We start from the raw sequence: 24,653 nt of genomic DNA on the forward strand, positions 1-24,653 counted from the left end.
GTCACAGAAGTGGGTTGGCTTAATGTGTATGTTGCCCATGGTTTTTTTTTCTAAATAAATAGACAAATGATTTTGTTACTTCACTTGCAATTTCGCTATGTCATTATTGTGGAGTAAATAAAACAATTATTTAACTGACCACCCTACAGACACAGAAACACTTAAAACATATATTATCATCTTCCATATTGTAACAAATTATCACATACGTGATACATGAAACAACCAATACATTATAATTTAAGTTCTGGTCATGTATTGTGTATTTTTAGTGAATTCAAAATCAAACAATGGAAAATCTGGGATGGAAGAGTAACAGTATATCGAAAAGGATAGATTGCTAAAAAAAATACTGTGGTGTGTTTGTGGAATAGAAGACTGTCTAGTGTTGGAGTGAGAGCAGGGAAGGGGCACTGACAAACTATGACCAAGAGACAACTGGACCACCCAGTTGCTGTGCATGCTGCCCAACACAACATTCTTCACCTAACTGACTGCTTCACAGTTTGCACCATCTGGATCCCTCCTGCCAACACCAGCTTTTCTGAATCACTTTCCCGTAAGTCTCCCCACCCCATTCCAGCTTCAGATTTAACTTTTGTTCGTCCCTGTCCTTCACCCACCTGTCCATTTCTGTGCTCTCACTCCAGCACTACACAGCGTTCTATGCCACCAATTTGCTCACAGTCTCTTTTTCTCTCCTCTACTTCTCTCCATTTCCACTCCGCTTCCTACCTCCTGAACCGGTCTAATGTCCTGACTGCACCAAGCTGTGGTGTGTTCCCACCCTGCTCCCACCATGTCCCTACATGCACCCACATGCAGCACTTAACTGTCCCCTAACCTACCACTGAGCGAGATGGCGCAGTGGTTAGCATACTGAAATCGGATTCAGGACGGCAGTTCAAGCATACGTCCGACCGTCCTGATTTAGATTTCCTATGATTTCCCTGAATTGTTTCAGGCAAATGCAGGAAGGTTCTTTTGAAAGGGTATGGGCAAGGAAATCGTTCCTTGCCCATCCTTCCCTAATCTGATGGGACCTATGAACTTGATGTTTGGTCCCCTTCCTCAAACCACCCACCCAACTAACGAACCAACCCTACCCTGTTATCCCTCCCTCTTCCTGCCCCAAGCTCCTTGTTTACCCCAACCACCCAGATTGGCTCTCCGATCATGTGCTGTTGCTTGCACTCCGGCCTCGGTGGTGAGAGAGAGCGGTCATGTGTGTGCGAGTTGTGCTTGCGTGAATGTGTGTGTGTGTTGTCTACTTTAGAAGAAAGTCTTTTGGCAAAAGTTCACATGTTAATCAGCCTTCTTGTTATTCCTTTCATAATATTAAACAATGGAAAACCCACAATGGAATGTAACAATATTATTTTATGGTAAGTTCATGTGGGACCAAACTGCTGAGGTCTTCGGTCCTGACAGTATTATGAGAGAGATAGTAGCTACTCACCATATAGCGGAGATGCTGAATTGCTGATAGGCACAACAAAAAGACTGTCACAGGCTAAGCTTTCGGCCAACAAGGCCTTCATCAAAAATAGATGACACACACACACACACACACACACACACACACTCTGACCACAGCCTGTGGCAGCTGAAGCCACACTAGTGTGGCTTCAGCTGCAACAGAGAGTGGTTTTGTGTGTGTCTCATCTATTTTTGACAAAGGCCTTGTTGGCCAAAAGCTTATTTTGTGACAGTCTTTTTGTTGTACCTATCTGCGACCCAGTGTCTCTGCTGTATGGCGAGTAGCAACTATCCCTTTCATACTATTGTTATCTTTCATAATATTGTTATTAATGAATTAAAAGAAACCCTGTATATTAATCCAGTGTCATTGCTGTGCTGCTTGCAATTTAGAAAGAGTCAAGTTCTACCAGAGCTGCTAGTTCTTCATGATTGACAACTGCTTGCTACTGCCTTCTGAGGCACATTTTGCCTGACTGTTTAGTGGAAAAGTAGTTTTAATGTCCTTACCATGTCCATACTACCATATGGTATGCTTGCACCCAACGGTTTTTAGACACGAGGAATTATATTTATCCACCACTTTCTGACAGAGAAGCACAATTAATTGTTTGCGAATATTTAACACGTATCACACAAAAATGAACTTTTCACTTGGAATGACTTGTTGATAATGCCGAGGTGGATGCAGTGAAAGAAGCGTAAACAATGAATGGTCACAGGATAAATACAACCAACAATCAATAAATATGCTAAAAGAAAGTGTAAAAGATGTGCAGTACCTAGGACGTCCTGTGTTATTGTTGCCAGTGACAACATTGATAAAAATCACCCTTCTTTACCTAAGATCTTCCCCTGTGGGTGCGGGGGGTTAGAATAGGCCCGAGGTATTCCCGCCTGTCGTAAGAGGCGGCTAAAAACAGTCTTACATGTTTCGGCCTAATGTGATGGTCCCCTATCGGGAACATCGATGTGATGGTTGAGCAGGTGACCAGCACAATTGTTTCTGCGGCAGAAAACTCGTTCCCTCATTCCCTCGCTCTTTAGAGTGCCCGAGGTCCATTGGTGGCCGCCAGAAGTTGCTGAAGCTATTAATGAGCATTGGCGAGCTCTACAGCAGCATAAGCGGCACTCTTTCCTGGAGCATCTCATAGCCTTTAAATGGCTCAGTGCCCGCATTCGCCAACTTATCAAACGATGGAAGCAGGATTGTTGGGAGAGATACGTGTCAACCATTTGGTGCCAAGCCTGGGCAAAGATCAAACATCTTTTTGTGTACCAGACTCCAACAGGTGTTCCTGGTGTTACCATAAATGGCATGTTATCTACTGACGCAAACACGATTGCCGAGCACTTTGCTCGAGCTTCTGCATTGGAGAATTACCCTCCCCCCCCACCCCCCCCCGCCTCCTCCCCAGCTTCTCGGACTCTCATACGGTGACTGGAAGGGAACGTCCTCTCATTCACTACACGCCACAGTGAATCCTATAATGCCCCATTCACAGAGTGGGAGCTCCTCAGTGCCCTTGCACATTGCCCTGACACAGCTCCTGTGCCTGATTGGATCCCCAGCCAGATGATTAAACATCTCTCATCTGACTACAAGCGACATCTCCTCATCAGAGGGAGGGCACCGTCTTTCCGTTGCTCACAACCCAGTAAAAATCCGTTTGATGTGGGTAGTTATTGGCCCAACAGCCTCACCAACATTCTTTGTAAGCTGCTGGAACATATGGTATGTTGGTGATTGGGTTGGTTCCTGGAGTCACGTGGCCCACTGGCTCCATGTCAGGGTGGCTTTGCCAGAGCCGCTCTAACACTGATAATCTTGTGGCCCTCGAGTCTGCCATCCGAACAGCCTTTTCCAGAACACCTGATTGCTGACTTTTTTGACTTACGTAAAGCATACGACACGACATGGCGACATCATATCCTTGCCACATGTATTAGTGTGGTCTCCGGGGCCTATTCCCGATTTTTATCCAAAACTTCCTGTCCCTCTGTACTGTCTGTGTCCAAGTTGGTGCCTCCCATAGCTCCATCCATATCCAGGAGAATGGAGGCTATCTCTATTTTTAGTGGCAATTAACAGTCTTATCAGCAGCTGTCGAGCCCTCCGTCTTACCTTCTCTGTATGCAGACGACTTCTGCATTTCGTACTGCTGCTCCAGTACTGGTGTTGCTGAGCATCGCCTACAGGGAGCCATCCACAAGGAGAATTCATGGACTCTAGCCCACGACTTTCAGTTTTCAGCCGCAAAGTCGTGTCTCATGCATTTCTGTTGGTGTCGTACCATTCATCTGGACCCAGAACTTTACATTCATGATGATCCACTCACTGTAGTGGAAACATATCGATCCTTAGGACTGGTTTTCGGTGCTCGATTGACCTGTCTTTGTCAGCTTAAGCAGAAGTGCTGGCGGTACCTCCATGTCGTCTGTTGCCTGAGCAGCACCATTTGGGGTGCAGATTGCCCTACGCTGCTGTGGTTCTACAGAGCCCTTGTCCAATCCCAAATTGACTATGGGAGCATAGTTTATTGTTCGGCAGCACCCTCAGCGTTGCATTTGCTCGACCCTGTGCACCATAGTGACAGGAGCTTTTAGGACGAGTCTGGTGACCACCATACTGGTGGAGGCTTTGGTCCCTCCATTGCAGATCAGACATGCACAACTACTCACCAGTTACGTTGCACACATTCGTAGTTCTGCTGAGCATCTGAATTACCATGTCCTTTTCCCACCCGGCAGTCCATATCCTGCATCGGCGGCCCAGGTCGGGGCTAATGATTGCGGTTCGTGTGCGATCCCTTCTCTCCGAACTGGAGTCCTTCCCTTTACCACCTCTACCTACGGTCCGTTCACGTATGCATTCATGGGGTACGCCTGGGCCGCAGCTTCGTCTGGACCTTTCGCATGGCCCTAACGACACCATCAACCCTGTGGCTCTCTTCTGTCACTTCCTCTCGATTCTTAACGTGTTCCAGTGCTCTGAAGTGGTTTACACTGATGGCTCGATGGGAGATGGTCATGTAGACTTTGCCTATGTTCGTGGAGGACATATTGAACAGCATTCCTTGTCAGATGGCTGCAGTGTTTTCACTGCGGAGCTGGCGGCCGTACCTCATGCTCTTGAGTACATCTGCTCATGCCCTGGCGCATCATTTCTGCTGTTTACTGACTCATTAAGAAGCCTACAAGCTATCGGCCAGTGCTACCCTTGCCATCCTCTGGTAGCGTCCATCCAGGAGACCATCTAAGCCCTGGAACGGTCCCATCGTTCAGTGGTGTTTGTGTGGACTCCTGGACTCATCAGAATACCAGGCAATGAACTTGCCATCAAGCTAGACAAACCGTTTCTGGAGACGCGCATCCCTGAAGCTGACCTGTGTTCTGTCTTATGTTGCAGGGTTTTCAGGCTTTGGGAGACGCAATGGCATAACAGTACACACAAAAAGCTGCGTATAATTAAGGAAACGACGAATGTGTGGAAGTCTTCCATGTGGTCCTCTCTCAGGGAGTCAGTTGTTCACTGCCGGCTCCGCATTGGCCATACATGGCTACCTACTCTGTCGCAAGGACCCACCTCTGGGTTGCTGTGACTTCTAACTGACAATTGTCCACCTCTTGCTGAATTGCCCTCTTTTAGCTGCTCTTCGGCAGACTTTTAACTTTCCCAGCTCCCTACCTTCGGTATTGGGTGACGATGCCTCAGCAGTATCGTTAGTTTTAAGTTTTATCTGTGAGAGTGGGTTTTATAGTTCTATGTAGGTTTTAGCGCATGTCCTTTGTCCCTCTGTGTCTTCCACCCTCGTGTTTTTAGGGTGGAAGTATTAATGTATTGCGGAGTGGGTGGCTTCTCCTTTTTATTCTCGTGGTCGGCCAGACACTGTAATCTGCTTTCTTGTTTTACTCTCTTCTGTTTCTAGCATCTCTGTTGTTTTCTTGTCCTCTTTTGTTCCTTTTAGTGTTCGTTGCCTTTCCTTCGTTCTTGTGGTTTTTCCTTTCTTTCTGTTATGTGTTATATGTCTCGTCCATTTTATCCTCACACTTGTGGCGTTGTTTTATTAGGAACAACGGACCGATGACCTCGTAGTTTGGTCCCTTCCCCACCTCTTTTAAACCAACCTTTATCTAAGGTCACTTATGGGCAGCTCAGTTGTTGGCGGTTAGCATTCATAAAGCATACCTGTAAGAAGGCATAACATTAAATACAAGTACCTATATGGACATCTGGATTGCCTCCTCAAGATAACCAGACATAGAATTCCTGATGTATCACAAATGAAGTATTAATCAGTGTAGTATTCGCCAACGTTTATGCATGCTGATGTATGTGTATGTGTCTGATAATGTATGGTCTCATATGCCCATAATCCTCCAGCTGTCCTGGCATTTAAGGGGATGTTTTGCTCCACCAAACCTCTTACCCACCAGGATGTGTCCCTGCCAGTTGTTTCCTTTCCTCTCTCTATTGAAGAAGCACTTGAGAGGACAATGATATTTTGGCATTGCTGACATTTAATGTATTGTGAACACTAAATTCAACCAAATTCCACCAGCTGTCTTGCCCAAAATACACAAGACCTCTACATACATTGTCAGCAATGCTTAACCTTAGGCAGCAAATATTTTAAAGGACAATAACCTGTTTTCCTACAAAAATCATCCACCATCTTTATTGATCAGGGGTTTTATTTTGATATGTTACACACACCTTGTTGGGATATGTAAATTAATATTAACAGTTTTCTGTTTACTCCTTGTTCTTACTGATACTTTGGGTGTTGCATGTTCGCATATGTGTAGTCATTTTGGTGCACATCTTGATTTTTCATTTAATAAAATGTTCTTTTACAAAGCTCTCACATTAATACTAAAACTGCTCAGTGAATGGTTATGCACCCACCACTAGGTGTGAAAGCAACTGTGTATAAATGTTAAAATACAAGTTGTGCACAGAAATTTAAATTCAGTTTGTAACTAGTCACATGTTTTTTCCCCTGTTAAATTGATCATTAATCAATTGATTGTGGCAGATTGCTGGTTATTTTATACAGTTGGGGCCTGCCAGGACCTGTGGATAGAGTTTACATTTTTACCAAAAAAGAGTGGTACAGCCTCATCTGTACTTCTAATAGTTGAAAAGTTGATCGGGAGCAAAAATTATTTGACACAAAAATTTGTCATGAAGGTGCATTTAGTCCATGATGAACTGTGGGATGTTAAAGTTCTCCTTCAAATCCATTAAAATGAAAAAGTCTTGAAAGAAAAGAGGTAGAAAAGCACATTCCTGTATTATACTCATACTGTACGAGACACATTATTCCCATAAAAGGGACATGAATACAGCAGCAGAAGTCTGCATGGCTGTGGAAAAAACATTCAAAGGTTCTGAACATTCATGTAGAATGGTATGTCTTAGAACATTAATCACAAGCAAATTAGGTAAATGCAAGTAAGTAGACAACGATTGCAACTGAGTTATAATAACTGCATTTAAGTTAAATGAAATGTAGTTCACAGTGAGAAAAGAGTGGATAGGAACCTTGCTGCTGGCCGAATTACTTCATCATTATGAACTGATGATTATGGCACATAAAACAGTGGCATGCATATTACGAGAGGTTCTGTTAAAATAAAACTTTAAAATTTTTACTTGTGCAAGGGACTATGTTAGAAATGATTTTTATTAAGTCTTATGCTTATTTGCTAACAGATCAGTGTAAAGGATAGTGTTAAAAATCACACTGTCTATACATTTTAAATGTTCTTTATGCTGTAATGTATCTTTACCTGTGAGAAGACAACCCTGAAAAACTTCTCAAGCCTCATTTGGCGTGCCTTTCGAGTGATAGCTTGCTGAAGAGCAGGCTGAAGTGGAGTTGTGAAGTTCTCTTGCCTTGTGTTCAATTCTTTCAGAAACTCCTCCAGATTCCGAAGGAAGTTTGTACGCATCAGATGTGCTTCAAATTTTATGACCTATAAAAAATAAAAAATAAAAACAAACTCATAACAGTCTACAGGAAATATAGCAACTGATGTTTCTTTTGGTAGGGATGCTTTCTATTGTGATAGAGAATTTGTTTGTTTTTTGCTGCTGTACTTTAATGAGAAACTTATTGCAGTACATATTTAGACATACTGTTTTAATCAAACTCTTTCAGCTACATTTTAATATTGTCATAATAGTTGCTCTGTGTAAGGAAATAATTCGCTGGATCATGTTTCATATGAGGGTGTTGTTTTAGTTGCTTTTTCTTTTTTGAAAGGCATGTGGCTGTTTTAGTGCTACATCAAAGTGTAAAGCAGTTGCCGATAGTGAATATCACCTTTAGTTTAGTTGCTGAATTTTTTTACTGCTTCATCAGTGCTCAGAATTAGGTAGGTTTTTATTGAATGCACACAAAAGTCTTTTCTTATCCATTCACAAGATACCACATGAGTACAAGCATCTTACAGACTGATACACATATGACAAGCATAGAATACCAGTGGCTGACACTGATTTAGCAGAAGTGTATTGCCAGCCTGCCAGCTAAGGCTTGCACTGTACTACAGACAATAGTCTGCAACTACTTATACTACTATAATTAGATAGCACTGTGCAAATGTATGCTTAATCAAACATATTACAACAGGTAGGGGAAGGTCATTTATTATCAACACTGTTATATGATCAAATGACATTATTTCATTTGAGAAATGATATATCTATGCTTTTTCCTTTTTAAACTGTCCTTAAGAAATATTCGTGATGCTACTACTAACAAATTCATCAACACTTATTCATCAGTTCATGTAAAATAACGTCTAATATTCATGGAGGTAGGTTCCTCTTCACAGCTAAATGAAAGGCAGTTTGTTTTTTGCAATACGTGTTTCACTTCTTTTGTTTATGAAGCATTTTCAGTGGCCTGTAATACATGTTTCTTTTTATACATATAATAGATAGTGGTTACAATATGTTACTATGTTACATTTTCTCCTGGTTTTCCCTTGTTTTTCGGAGTGTAAACACCTTTTGTATCACAGATTTCGTGAGGTTGTTAGTTGATATGTACGGTCCTGGAGATGTGTTCATTCGGTCCTCATACTCCAGCTGGCTGATATCCAGCATTTTTTCACCCACATTTATTACAACACATAACTTGCACTTTTCACTGTGTAATCCACATGTGTGTGTTTGCTGTCAACAGTTGCTGTGTGTTTTTATCTTCGTCTTTTGTCTGTGTGGTTTGATATTTTTCACCAGTACTCAGAAGCCAAGACAATGTGCACAAACCTCTTATTGCTTTGAGGCCTGTTATTAATTCATGAATGCACCATCATACCATGTGGCAAAACACATGAATAAAATAATAAAGCAATATTTTGAAATGACTCTTTCAACATAGAGAAACCTCAATACACACTACACACTATAAAACTAATTGAAGAAAACTTAATTGTTGGGTTCAAATTAATGATATAGATATAATAGAGGGAAACATTCCACGTGGGAAAAATATATCTAAAAACAAAGATGATGTGACTTACCAAACGAAAGCGCTGGCAGGTCGATAGACACACAAACAAACACAAACATACACACAAAATTCAAGCTTTCGCAACCAATGGTTGCTTCATCAGGAAAGAGGGAAGGAGAGGGAAAGACAAAAGGATGTGGGTTTTAAGGGAGAGGGTAAGGAGTCTTTCCGCTCCCGGGATTGGAATGACTCCTTACCCTCTCCCTTAAAACCCACATCCTTTCGTCTTTCCCTCTCCTTCCCTCTTTCCTGATGAAGCAACTATTGGTTGCGAAAGCTTGAATTTTGTGTGTATGTTTGTGTTTGTTTGTGTGTCTATCGACCTGCCAGCGCTTTCGTTTGGTAAGTCACATCATCTTTGTTTTTAGATATAATTGAAGAAAACTTATTGATATACAACAAACTGCCGCTAGACAATATTAATGAAATAACCGAAACCCTTAAAGCAATCACATTTCAGAATTACTTCCAAATGAAAAGGAATTGTACTTACTGAAAGATGGGCTTCCAGTGGGATCCATAACGTCAGACATACTCATAAACCACATAGAAAACACAATCTTCAATAGAGTCATCACAAAGAAAATATACAAAATTGTTTACTGGTACACACGTTTGGATGATATAATCTGTATGTTAGATGAACCAACAGAGAAAATGGGTAAACTTATACAGTCATGACTAGTATACATAAGAAAATTCAATTCACCGTGGCAAAAAAATAAAATATTTCTTGAATATAACAATAAAGAGAGACAGCATCAAGGACACATTTGACATCTTCAGAAAGCCTACAGCCACAGATACAATTATACATGCTTCATCCAACCACCCACAAAATAAAAAATTTGCGCCCATGACACTTGTTATACAGACTAAATAATATCCCATTCAGCAAAGAAAATATGAAAAAGAATTATAAACAATACAACTCGTAGCCTCAAACAATGGTTACGACACGCATATAGTACAAAGACCCAACCAAAAAATCAAAAGACAACTAAAGAAAAATGAAAACAAGCAGAGAACACAAGCACTAAAGAACCCCACAGACACTACAACACATGGAAACAGCAAACAGTAACACTCATGACATGTTTAACACTTTAACGTTAAGACACAAATCAATACTTACGATAGTAAATATACTAAAGATGTTTGCAGAACAAGAAACACACTCCAATCACATTTACTAACAACAACCAGGTAAGTACCAACGAGCAGGTGTGTACCAGTTAGAATTGCAAGACTTTGAATCAGTGTATCTGGGGATGACAGGCAGGAATTTCAAAACTACGTATAAAGAACATATAAGAAGCTTCAGGTATGAATATGTCCACTCAACTTTTGTGCTGAACATCTGATAAAACATGGACATGAATCATTCAACATGGAACAAGACACGAAAATTATCAGAGTGAACAATCACAACAAAAAGCTCCAGACATCACAGGAAAACTTTCATTTACAAAGAATACATGAAAACTTTCATTTACTAAGAATGTGTGCAGTGAAAAGGAAAGTAATTAATGACCAATATAAGGAATAACACTCTGATCATGTTAGCCACTAAAACAGTAATTAACAGAAATCTGAAACATAACCAGAATAAACAATTAACAGATCTTCTCTTCCCCCCATCTCTCTCTCTCTCTCTCTCTCTCTCTCTCTCTCTCTCACACACACACACACACACACACACACACAAAGAATAATGCATAAAAAAAACTCCCTCACAAGGAAGACACATTCATACGCGAAATACACATACAGAGACACAAAAGAAATGAAAAAAATCAAACCGCACACACCACACAACAAAAGACGAAAAAATACACACAGTGACAGTTGGCAACACTACACATTGTAAACACACACGTGTTGATCACACAATGAAAAGTGCAAGTGGCGTGTTGTAATAAATCTGCCAGTTGGAGTATGATGACCAAATGGATACATCTCCATGACCATACATCAGAAATCATAAATAACACCAACGATAATTTATCCTCATGAAATTTGTGGTATAAAAGTTGTTTCTAATCTGAAAAACATGAGATAATGTAACAGTGTAACACATTATAACCAGCATTTAATATATGTATAAAAAGAAACATGTATTACAGGCCACAGAACATGCTTCATAAATAAAAGAAGTGAGACGTGTGACAAAAAAACAAACTTTCTTTCATTTAGTTGCAAAGATGGAACATGAATTTTGAAGCAGCTAAGGCACAATGGAAAATGGAAAAAATGACAGCATCTAATAATCTGTGAATTTGATCACTCCTATGACAATAGTACCTCACAGATGTTGTAGGTCTATTTTATGATTTCATGTAGAATGCGGATGGCAGAAGTGTCTTTCATTTAAAGTAACACAAGAAAATTTGCACTAAGACCTGTTTTCCGAATTTCATGTGTAATTTTAAATCTATATCAACAAGGTCTCTTTGACAAGTGGACAGTTATTCATGGAATTCTTATTTCTTGCTAATATAAAGGTGCTCTAGTACTGTGATCAGTCCTTACATAAGTAAATTTTTTCCTCTGGTGCACTATGCTTTCCATTACTTGATGAGAGTCCTTCTTTTCTGCTTTTTCTTACTTTTGAGATATTGTCTGGTGTGGCATCTGGCATTATATGAAGGCACTTTTGTGGGTTACCATCTTTCAGCCAGTTCTCACTTATAAGCTGAATAGTAGATTTTTTTCCCCAATACTCGGTCAGCATGTCAAGTACTGGAACTGCTAAATATTAAATATACAGTATCCCCAGTCACATCTTTCCCAACTGTCTCCTTTTGCCTCTCAGCCACTTATGAAAATTTGTTAGGTTTCCCATCCCTGTGTTTGGAAAGAAAGCCTACCCTCAACTTTGGAACCATTATCTTCTGCAGTATAATGCATTATCAAGTTCATCATTGGTCACATTGGTGATATGGCTGCACTCATAAGTGATAACTTGTAAGCAGTACTATGTTACTGTTGTGTATGTCCTTATATATGTAGAGCTGTTTCTTGTGGTAACCCATGGCTGAGTGGTGTACCAAAGATGTGCTTGATAAGCATTGATTACAATAACTACGGTTTGTTTATTAGAGGATGAAGGTCCACATGAGAATCACGGTTCTGTAATTATGGATAGCGATGGATGCTATGACGAAGTCCATGATCATCGGTACTGGCAATGAGCTGAGGAAGCGATACCTTCCGGAGCGGCTCTTAGACTGGGCACCAAGTTGGATGGATGCTGGCACCAGCAGGGATTGTGGTCCAAAGTGTAGGCCTGAGGGCAACTCACAAGTGGTCTAGAGCCCAGAACTGAACTGACCATGGAGGGGCTGAGCAGTGACCTAAGTACCTTTAGGTGGAAGAATACAGGTGTGGCATCATGCGGACACGTGATTACATGGATGTGAATAGTTGCCTATGAGTGTAATGCTGTTTACCGAGACCTGCACACCATGCATCAGCATGGCATGCACCCCCAGATGCTATGGCAGCTGCTTGACAGGAAACAGGTGTGTGTGTGTGTGTGTGTGTGTGTGTGTGTGTGTGTGTGTGTGTGTGTGTGTGTACATGCAGACAACCAGAGCTTCATGTTGAAAGAAGCACTCTGTCCTGTTGCTTTGCTGTTATTGCAGGCCGAAGCTGATTTTTAATGTACTGGAAAATGACGCACTGGTGGCAGTGTTTTCCCCTAGTCGTGTAGTGTTCCGAGGCAATGCCATGTTCACCTCAAAAGAGGGCCAACAAAACCTGCAGAAGGCAGCATCAGGAGCTTCCTGGGTTTTGATTATGAGGAATGGCACTATTCCTTGCATGCCCTCTTTGTCTCAGGTTGGTGTCAGTACCCAGGTTTGTCGTCTGTAACAATTCTTGTGAAGAAGCCATCACCTTCTGCTTCAAGGTGCTGCATAAGTTCTTCACAGATGGCGGAACATGTCGCTCTTGGAATTTGGAAGTGAGCTGCCATGGCACCCATCTTGCAGATGCTTTGTGAAACTTAAGCACTTAAAGAATGATGTAATGTGCTGAGCCATGACTAATGTTCAGATTTGCGGCTATTTCATCCATCATCACATGGTGATTTTACTTTACAATGGCTTCAATTGCTGCAGTACACTCTAGTGTCACAATACGGAGGGCCTGACCGTGGCACTGATTGTCTGTCTCAGAAGTCACTCCATTTTCAAACTTTCTGCTCCACTCCTACACTTTCTGCAGTGATGGACATGCATCATCATACTGGACCGTCATTCACTGATGGATTTCAATAGATTTTGTACCTGCATTGCTCATAAAACATTGGATTGAACGTTGTTCTTCCTTGACGCACATTGCAAACAGGGCAGCCACTTTGAACTGGTATTGTGGTCGCATTTCAACCGTCTGCAGCATGCTGCTATCTGTAGAGCATTCCCTACATCACTGGAAACAGTGCTATCAGCTTACAAAGCAACGGCGCAAAATGTCGATTTTAAATTACACTTTTAAGGTTCTCATTTGACTGCTCTGCATTTCATAGTGGTATGCAGAGTTTGAATGTAGATGTAGAGGATATGAATGGTTCTTCATTGAATACCTGATCTGTTCTTGGAGTTGCTGACTTTGTCAAAAAGTTATGACACCTGTTTTCTGAACAGAGATGATGATGTGCTGGTGGAGTACCTTAGAACCTTATAATAACTGGAGAGTATTATACCAGCCTCCTCGACTAGGTGAAGGAAAACGAAACATATTGAAAATTGACTAGAGGGATTATTTTATTGCAGGACAGTGTCCCTTCACACACATCCCAAGTTGTTGGTGCCAAACTGAAGGTCCTGTGTTTCAGACTGGTGGACCACCATCATATTCACCTGACCTGACTATCTGTTTCCTAGCATGAAGAAACTCCTAAATGGTTATCAGTGTGAAAATACTGAAGATGTTAAACGTGCTGCTGAGAGTTCACTTGGCCATTTATCATATCCAGGGTCGCCACAGGTTCTGGAAATCGGGGAATATTGAACACATCAGGGAAATTTTGAAAAAAAAGTGCACTGCAAAAATCTCGTTTTTGTCTCAGTAGATGAAATGGTTCATTTACAGAGGTGTCGTGCATCATTGCTGGCTGGGTGCAACTGAGTGTTTACTGCTTCCCTACTCTCTTTACTACTGCTTTTCCTCTTCCTACCACTCCCCTCGGCTTGCAGTCAGTGCTGCCACTACTTCTTGCTGCTAGCCTAGCAGCTGCCAACAAGAGGCAGGAGGCTTGAGGAGCAGTTTGTTTGGATCTGATTCTCAGAGTCTGTAGATGCAGCGACTAGAAACAGCAATCATCTGTGCATTAGTTGTGACTGAGTGATTGTGTGAATGTGTGTGTACTCTCATTTTCTGACAAAAACTATGGCTGAAAATTTAGTCTTGAGGGTGTGATTGTCTTTTCTGCATTCCTGTCTGCGACTTGGCAATCATCTTTACTGTGATTTGCTACCTATCCTCATTATTATTGATTTTCAGAGTATTTGAACAAGTTATCTGTTGCATGGACTGATCACCATGGTCTCATTTCATCAACATGCTATCTGGCTCGTGAATGGCTGGCCACACTAGTGGATTTCCACAATGGGCCAAAACCGCAAGCCATTTCTGTGGGTACCTGTAATGGATCAGGTCTGCCGGTCTGAAGCCTTTCCGTTCCCACTAATGTGGATGCCCTGCCTGTTGGATCTAGGATCTTGTCTCACCGACCTGCCCTCTGGCTGGGTCTGTTTGTGTGTGGCATATAAAAATTATGGATGACAAGAATAAGAAAATTGTGTCAGTCGCTGGCGGTTTGTATGCTATGTACTCGTATATTTCTTGAAGTAAAAATCACACAATACCTGTAAAGTAGTAAATATAACACAGTGGGTAATAACCGACAATAATGAACATAATAGAACCGACATTTTAGTTGAAGTCCCCCACAGTGCGGTTTACACAATTTTTCCCCACATTATACACTTCTTTCAAGAGGCCTACTTTTTTCAGATGTTATTTCTTAAATCAGTGAAGGAATTTTAAATCTAGCGACTCCAGGGAAATACGTATTTTTGTCACCAGTGGTGCTATGTTTTATTGAAATAAAATATTGGTTGTCTTAATGACACACACATACCATTTGGCTTGCTTTCTCCAACTAAATACAGTTCATTACAAAAGATGTTGATGTTAGTACTTTTTTTGCTCACATCAGGAAAAGCCATCTGCTTGCAAATTTTTTAGATATTTCCTTGTTTGCACTATTGTTTCATGTACCATAGCTGCAAAGACAGATTGTCAATGTATGTCTTAACTTACCCTTGAGATATCAAATTTTGTCAGTGAAAAATGCTGCAACTTATCTGGAAATCAGGGAATTTCACGTGGGGAAGCATGTGGCAACCATGTTTTCGTTTATTTTTGAATGGTGTGAAAAAGCTGCAACAACAGTGCAATATGTACCTCAGTTTGAGAGGAGGGAGGTACTTAAAAAACATATACTGTCAACAATCTGGCCCTATTATTACTGTGCAAAGCCAGGAATTTCTGAGCTCCCCTTGCATGGGGCTCTTCTTCTTTCTGTTCTTGTTCCCTCAGTAGTTTCAAGTGAAGACTAATGAATACTTACCAGATCATAATCATTAGTGACACGCAGCATAACATGGTGGCCATCAGCGATAATAAACACTTGGAGAACTCCAGCATGTGTAAGGTCCATGGCACGTAGCAGTTGCCCACGGTGGTTTAAAATCTGAATCTGCTTGCGGGATTTCTCTAGCACGAGTAGTACCTCACGTGCTGCACAGTTGTGATCCACCCATTCAAGAACTGTAAAGAAAGATGATACACTGAATGGTAATTGTGAAATACACTATTAGAATTCATTTTATGAATGTGTAAAATTGATGTAGAATTGATCATAAGCAGTGTCACAATTACTTCGAAACTGTTATGCTCTCAGTGAGCAGATACATTTTTAAGGTCCAGTAATGGAATTTTTTCATAGTTTTCTTGTTTACTGCCTTTTTAATCCTGTTTCACATTACTTTCTCATAACCACTGTGTAAAGTTGCTAAAAACTTCAAACCAGAACAATATCAAATACAAATAAAACCTTTTTTTACTTCAAACTGCATCATGTGTTTAGATATCTATGGCCCAGTGCTCCTTGGCCATTGTCAAGTGGTAACTGGGGCAATGTGGTTGCTACCCTGCTCCTCGTACTGCCTTGTATAGCTGTGACATCACGCTCCTCAGTTCATCATCATATAAGGCACTTTTTTCCATCCCACACTTGCTTTAATCTCGTAGTGGACAGAAACGTAGTGTTTCAGCTGCAGACTGTAGTGTTTATGATGTTTGTCAGTTATGTTGATGGTAAACCTATTGAATTACACCTGTCATTGTCTTATTTTTTGTATGGCAGAGTGTATCTGGATCAGATGGATGCTGTTCCAGTGGGGAACACATCAGAGTAGCCATAGCTAAGAAGCTGGCAGTTGCTGAACATCTATGAAGGCTAACAGTTTTAATATTGTCAGTAAAGATGATGGCTCATAGATGATTATGCTGTGGAACCCAGCCATCACAGTGTTAAAGTGGGTGAAGCAGACACGTCATGGAAACATTACCTTATATGTTGATGGACTTAATACTGGTGATGTCACACCCAGTACAGTAGCTACAGTGAAGTGCCAAAGAAAGCGGTATAGGTATGCGTATTCAAATATGGAGTTCCATAAACAGGCAGAATATGGCGCTGTGGTTGGCAATGCCTATATAAGACAACGAGTGTCTGGCACAGTTGTTGGATCGGTTACTGTTTGCTACAATGGCAGGTTATCAAGATTTGAGTGAGTTTGAACACGGTATTATAGTCGGACCATGAGCGATGGAGCACAGCATCTCTGAGGTAACGATGTAGTGGATATTTTCCCGTATGAACATTTCACGAGTGTACTATGAATATCAGGTATCTGGTAAAACACGAAATCTCCGACATCACTGTGGCTGGAAAAAGATCCTGCAAGAACAGGACCAATGACGACTGAAGAGAATCATTCAGCTTGACAGAAGTGCAACCCTTCCGCAGATAGCAGCAGATTTCAATGCTGGGCCATCAGTAAGTGACAACGTGCGAACCATTCAACGAAACATCGTTGATACTGAATTTCAGAGCCGAAGGCCCACTCGTGTATCAATGATGACTGCATGATACAAAGCTTTACACCTTGCCTGGGCCCGTCAACACCAACATTGAACTGTTGATGACTGGAAACATGTTGCTTGGTCGGACAAGTCTCATTTCAAATTGTATCAAGCGAATGGACGTGTACGGGTATGGAGACACGGGGGACCACGCATGTCAACAGGGGACTGTTCAAGCTGGTGGAGGCTCTGTAAAGGAGTGGGGCGTGTGCAGTTGGAGTGAATATGGGGCCCCTGAAATGAAATGTCTAGATAAGACTCTGACGGGTGACACATATGTAAGCATCCTGTCTGATCAATTGTGCATTCCGACAGACTTTGCAATTCCAGCAGGAAAGTGCGACACCTCACATGTCCAGAATTGCTACAAAGTAGCTCCAGGAACACTCTTCTGAGTTCAAACACTTCCGCTGGCCACCAGGCTCAGGCAGACATGAACATTATTGAGGATATCTGGGATGCCTTGCAATGTGTTGTTTAGAAGAGATCTCCACCTCCTAGTGCTCTTAAGGATTTATGGACAGCCCTGCAGGATTCGTGGCGTCAGTTCCCTCCAGCACTACTTCAGACATCAGTCAAGTCCATGCCATGTCATGTTGCGGCACTTGTGCATGCTCACGGGGGCCTTCACGGTATTAGGTAGGTGTACCAGTTTCTTTGGCTCTTCAGTGTATTTAAGGGCAAAGGCATCAACAACCCAGCAGTAAGTTATCATCTGACTAAAGCCGAGGAACACTCAATCTCATGGATATACCGTATTTACTCGAATCTAAGCCGCACCTGAAAAATGAGACTCAAAATCAAAGAAAAAAATTTTTCCCGAATCTAAGCCGCATCTGAAATTTGAGACTCGAAATTCAAGGGGAGAGAAAAGTTTTAGGCCGCATCTCCAAATCGAAACAAAGTTGGTCCATTGTAATAGAAGACACAATTTAAGTCGAATGAATGACAGTACATCTACAGTAGTTTGGTTCGAGTCGTAAGCTTAGCAGTTAAGCTTTACCAGGTAGCCATTGCTATGCGTCAGGCGCTCCGTCCGTATTTATATGGGTACCCTTCCTTTTTCATTTGCTTCGTCTGCTTTGAATTGATTGCTTATTTTTCTTTGATCTGAAAAGCGCCGTTTTCTTTGTTATAGGTGTTTACATCACTCTAAGCTGAAAATGCATTTCTGTACTGTGTCATGCATTGTTTGTCGCATTCTGATAGGGCGTGTTTACGGCCTGTCGCTGCTCGCAGCATGTCTTGCTTTAGTGCGCACTACCACTGCTTACAATTTAAAAAATAAAAGAGAGAGGAATCGTCTCATTAGCGAAACAATGGCAAGATACTGCTATTTGTTGTTACTTACACTGCTGCTTTCTTTGATAATGATCAACAAGAACCAAATAATATACTGCGTATGATAGACGATGTTCTGAACGAGATTTTAGCTAAATTTTTTCTCCGTTTGAAAATCTTTGCAGGCGCCTCTTTAGTACATTACATTCTGCACAGAAATTAGAGTCATCTTAGATTTAAAGATCTAGTCAATTGCTGTGCTTCATTTCTAACTGTATCACTATTAGCCATACGAATAATACGAATATAAACATGACATGATATGTATATTCTTCCGCGTTTGCTGTTGTCTCACTCTAGTTTCGTAGTTTATTAGGCAGACAGGATTTAAATGAGATGGCAGCAAACACGAAACAATACATGGCAAAACGTTTACATTCGTATTATTCTTATGGTGAAGAGAATACTGCATGTGATTCACAATTCATAGAAGTTCCTATTAGCAACCATCTCTTCTCACAGGTAGGAAAAAATTCAGAACGTAGAGTTGGTCATATTGACAAACATCCCAAACAGTCTTGCCAGTCGGATTTTCGTAGTACATTGAAATGCTGCTACATTCGAAGATGAACAATACAGATTTTGTGTTTACTTCGTTGGATAATGTATGAAAATGCAGTGGTCGGAACTCGGGCCGGAGAAAAAAAAGCTCGTCTTCCACCTTTTTTTTAAATTTATTTACTGACGCAGAGGATTTGGTGCCACTATTTATCTTTGTGCGTACAAAGCATGCCTGTGTAGCGCTACATATATTCGACGGGAGAAGTTAGTTGTGGCGGCACCCACCAACATTTTTCAGAACTTCCACTTGCTTTGCACTCGATTCTAAGCCGCAGGCGGTTTTTTGGATTACAAAAACCGGAAAAAAAGTGCGGCTTAGATTCGAGTAAATACGGTAGACCTACTTGGTGTGGGTGGAAGCTCAAAATTATTTAATTCACTTATAGCACTGCAGAATAGTGCATTTACACATTATGAAATATGAGTCAATAACCAGTTGTTTGTTCAAAATTTGCCTATGGAGTAGTTACTTATCTATTTTTCTCCATGAATGTGTTGCAGTTGTGGAATGCAAGGAGCAAATTCAACCAAACATTGTACACATACTACTTACCAATTTTGGAAGTAACTAAATAAATGCTGTAGGGGTAAAACTACATAGTACTGTAGTGAGTGGGAGTAGGGGTAAGAAGTTGGTGAAATGTTTGACTACACACCAGTATATTTGCAACTGAATGGGCTTCATCTGAGGCACATAATAATAGATAAAGAAATCATTGAAGATACTAAGTTTTATTTTACAATATTTATGACATTGACCAATAATAATTCACTTCATGTGTGTTTCCAGTTTTTCCTGGTTTGTACCTTGACATATTAGGATTTGACTTAGTTCTGATGAATTTTTCTGTGGTAACAGGAAAAAAAAAATGTTGTTATTGACATAGAGCTCAGAGAAATAAATATCCAAATTATTTGTTTTCAGCACTCTTGAGCCTTATGAAGGTGGCAGTGCTCCGTGAGAACTGTGGAATATGATATTGGGATTTTTATTTTATTTTGAAAATGCCCATGATATGAGTTTGGTGGGATTCAGGATTAGAACATAGTAGAATGGAGAATTTTAAAAACAAAATAGTTTATGATCTATATGGAGAACCAGGCATATAATGCTAAATTAAAGCTGTGAATAATTATGTTTGGAATCAATTGGAATATCTAAAAAATTTATGTATTTCATATTGGTATTCTTCATCAAACTTACGAGAACTGTTAAGTTCTATCTGAATTTGAATGGGGTTTATTGACTGCAACATAGCTCGTTGCAGAGTTAAGTTATTTCTCACTTCACTTGCTCACAGCTGAAATGCTGTAATGTGTGGTAAGGAAGGTTGTGTCATCAGTATAACAGCTGAATAATAATTTACCTAGGTTATATAGCAGAAGTGACACCATCTTCATGTTTTCATGAGCTGTTAATGTTTTAACCCTGGGATGCATATACAGGGCCTCCGAGGCCCTTGCATGTCTTCATTTTTAAAAAAAATTCTGTAATTTTTTGTCTGACTTCAAACTGCTTTCCAGTACTCTTTTACTAACACTGTGACATTCCTCCTATCAAGTCTGGACGAGATACCTTTTTAAGTTTTTTATGTAATTCAATACGTTTACCCATACACTGTGAATGCATAAGCAAGGCTTCAGAAGCCCTCACACAATTATAAATGTTCTGTAGCCTATATTGTCTTCAACATTTGTTTGGGAGCAGTTATTAATTCAACAATAACTGTAGTGGTATTTCCAGCAACAGGAGTGCCAACAGCAGCAGTAGCTGTAGTAGTAATAGTATAACTAAAAAATAATACACACTACTTTCACATATTGGTGATGTCGGTGTATTATTGATCTTTTTGCTATCAAATGTTTTATTATTGCATAGTATTGTTATCCTGTGCTTCTCTTGTCAGCCTCATTGTTACTGTAGTTTGTTTGTTGCTGCAAGGCCCATATTGTTACGAGTATGACTCGTTTAGTGCTGCACAAGCTACTGTTCGAGAGACACGCCTTTTGCTATGGCTTCGACACGGAAAGCAAGTGAGTCAGTGTGTGCAAATGTAGCTAATTTTGAAAGTGTTGTGGCTCAGTGGTTTGAAGATGATGATTCTTGCGAGGAAGGAAATATTTTTAAAGATGCAAGTAGTGAAGAATAAGCCAATGAACCTGCAGATGTGAATATTGAGGCAGATGACGGTCCTTCCGATGCTGTTACTTCATCAGAGTCTGAAAATGAAGAACCACCACAAAAAAGTATAGAAGACCACACATACATTAATCGGAATGGAACGATTTGGAAATTAGATCCTCCTGCAACTTTTCGTACGCCTGTCCATAATATCGTAAAGAAGGCACCTGGTCCAGCCCATGGTTTGAAAACCTGGGACTATTTCATATCCAAGGAAATACTAGAGGAAATCACCAACTGCACAAATATTGAAGGCAGAAGATTGGCTGCTTTACGTGGTAAAACATGGAAAAACATTGCGCTTGCTGAAATGGAGGGTTTTCTTGGTCTTTTACTGCTTTCTGGTGTTGGGAAGAGTTGGGATGTCCCTATTAGAGAATTTTTCTTGGATGAAAAGGCAAATCCTACATATAATGCCACCATGTTAGTAAATAGATTCGAGGATATAAGGAGAATGATTAGATTTGATGACAGGCATACTCATGAAGCTCGATCTGCAGATGACAAAGTTGCAGCTGTTCGCTATGTATGGGAACTATTTCTTGACAAGTGTGGAAAAGCTAGTCCCATTCCATGGAAGATGCAGCTTCACCCAGTATATGCCCTCTAAACCAGCCAAGTATGGCATAAAAATATTTTGGTTACGTGATGCTACATCTGTATATGCTTTAGACGGAATTGTTTACACGGGAAGGAAGCCCCATGAACCAATTCAGAAAAATCTTTGATTGAATGTGGTGAAAGATCTTGCTAAAAGCATTGAAGGATCATCAAAAAATATTACTGTTGACAACTTCTGTACTAGTGTGCAGCTGGCAGAAGAGATGCTTCAGAAGCAAATTACAGTGGTGGGAACAATCAAACAAAATAAACTAGAAATTCCTAATGAGATGAAACCATCTGGCTCAAGAGCAATTCATTCCTCTTTGTTTGCATTTAGAGTTGACATTACAGTGGTGAGTTATGTTCACAAAAAGAAAAAGTCTGTAGTTCTCATTAGCACAATGCATCACGACAGAAAGATTGATGAAACACATGCAAAAAAGAAACCAGATATAATAAAGTTCTATAAATCTACGAAGGCTGGAGTAGATCAAATGGACCAGAAAATTCGTTATTACACTTGCAAGAGACAAAGAAGAAGATGGCCATTGGCATTCTGGATGAATATGATGGACGTCGCAGCAATGAACAGTGAAATTTTATTTTGTGCCCAGCATCTGACATACCATAGTGGAAGAAGTGATAAAAGGCGTTTGTTCCTAAGAGATTTAGCAGAGGAAATGGTAAGACTACTAAGGGAACTTCGTATTCAGATCCCTAACCTTCCAAAGAAAATCGTTGATGCCATGCAAAGATGTGGTGTTCAAAAAGATGCCATATTGCTGAACCAACTATCTGTTTCAGGAAAAAGAAGAAGATGCAATTATTGTCCATATAATAAACACAGGAAAAGTGCTATGACATGCATTAAGTGTAAAACCAACATTTGTAAGGAACATAGTGGTGTTCTTTGTGCTTCTTGTTTGTCACACGTTGAAAACTAAGAAATATGCAATTTTATGTGAACAATGAATAATAACATTTTGACAAAATATTGCCTATATACATAATATTGTGAATAATGAGTATGTTATAATTGAAGTAATTGGTTATAATAAATGTGTTAAAATGTAAACTGCAACTTATAAGTGAATTAATAAAATTATTTGTATATGTTGTTGTTATAACCTTTAATTCACTAATAAATTGCGTGGATATACAAACGTAGAAACAATAGTGGGTTTCATGCTACCAACTCCGTAGCTGTCACTCAACTGCCGTGCCGTGACATGCGGCCGGCGCCGTTCATAGCCAGGTGGCGCTCCCGCGCTCAGCCGAGCTGCGAAGCGCCTCTATCGCCGTGTTTGTCTACTGACGTAGCGGCACTTTTAAATCTCGTGGCACTGTCACAACACTTTTCCCCCCTTGAAAAAGAAACACACTCACTTCCTTGGAGACCCGGACAGTGCGGAGACATTCATGGCCTCTTGGGAGACCCCGAGAAGATCCCACGGAGAAACACGAGAATATGGTCGAAAATGTCCAGGATGGAAGCCTGTGCGTGGAACGTGCCTTCTGGACGAGATGATGGGTGAAAACTCCGGAGCAGCATCCATAGGCGTCGTGGACCTGGGGGTGTGCTCCAGCGAGATGGGTCCCGGAGAAGGCGGTACCGCGACTGGGGCTGGTTCCGGCGTACTCGGAAGCGGCAGCGACGTTGGCTGCAGCGACACGCACGGGAGATCGGCAGCAGCGACAGGACTGGCTTCTCGGGCTGGTGGAGGCGAAAGAAGGGGCGGTGGCACCGGCGTGGCCACCACTCGTGGGCGCATCTGGTCGTAATGACAAACAACCATGCCGTCGTCCGTACGTATTTCACAAAGCCGGCGGCCGCGAAGAGCCTTGACCACCCCTGGAATCCATTTAGGGCGAGATCCATACCCTCGTGCCCACATGTCGGCACCCACCGAGTATTTTCCCGCACGAGGGGGGGACAGTACTAGGCCTGACAGGGTGAAGCAGGTGCAGTAGAGTGCGCGGTTGGTGGCCATGCAAGAGTTCAGCAGGGCTGCTATCACCCAGAGGCATGAAACGATAAGAACTCAGAAATTGCAACAGAGCGTCATTGGTAGAAAAATCAGTAAGGAATTTTTTCATCTGGCTTTTGAAAGTGCGGACAAGGCGCTCTACCACCCCATTCGATTGGGGATGGAAGGGTGGTGCTGTAACTTGATGAATCCCTTGTCCAGTACAAAAATCACGGAAGGCCTGCGAAGAGAACTGAGGGCTGTTGTCCGTGACAATCGTGGAGGGAAGACCTTCTAGCGCAAAAATTTTGGACAAAGCCAGCGTCATCGCCGCAGTGGTGGGCGACGGACAGCGAACCACAAACGGAAACTTCGAGAAGGCGTCAATCAACAGTAGCCAATAAGTGCCGAGGAAGGGGCCGGCAAAGTCAGCGTGCACCCGTTCCCATGGCTGTGCCGGATCAGGCCACGGAGAGGGCATTGTACGGGGTGCAGCCAGTTGTTGAGCACACTGACCACATGCAGCGACCATGTGGGAGATGTCCGAATCGATACCGGGCCAATAAACATGCCTGCGGGCCAGGGACTTAGTCCGAGAAATCCCCCAATGGCCTTCGTGCAATAGTTTAAGAACATCTTTGCGAAGAGAAGCTGACACCACGACCCGTGGAGATGCGCCATCCGTGGCCAGAAGAACAACACCCTCACGAACAGACAGACGAAGGCACAAGGCATTGTAGTTGCGAAGGGGATCCGATGCCCGGCCCTTGG

General features: G+C 41.5%; 1 protein-coding gene across 2 annotated transcripts in view; it reads right to left on the reverse strand.

The window, feature by feature from the left end:
- Window positions 1–24,653, reverse strand: part of LOC126095034 (dual oxidase-like) — a 261,993-nt gene that overhangs the window by 129,096 nt on the left and 108,244 nt on the right. For both annotated transcript variants that reach the window (XM_049909698.1, XM_049909697.1), the window contains 2 exons: window positions 15,649–15,848; window positions 7,276–7,461 (listed from right to left, as the gene is read on the reverse strand). In XM_049909698.1, the coding sequence (XP_049765655.1) occupies window positions 7,276–7,461; window positions 15,649–15,848 (386 nt within the window). The remainder of the gene's footprint in view (window positions 1–7,275; window positions 7,462–15,648; window positions 15,849–24,653) is intronic.

The sequence above is a fragment of the Schistocerca cancellata genome, chromosome 8, assembly GCF_023864275.1.
Source record: "Schistocerca cancellata isolate TAMUIC-IGC-003103 chromosome 8, iqSchCanc2.1, whole genome shotgun sequence".
Classification (NCBI taxonomy): Eukaryota; Metazoa; Arthropoda; class Insecta; order Orthoptera; family Acrididae; genus Schistocerca; species Schistocerca cancellata.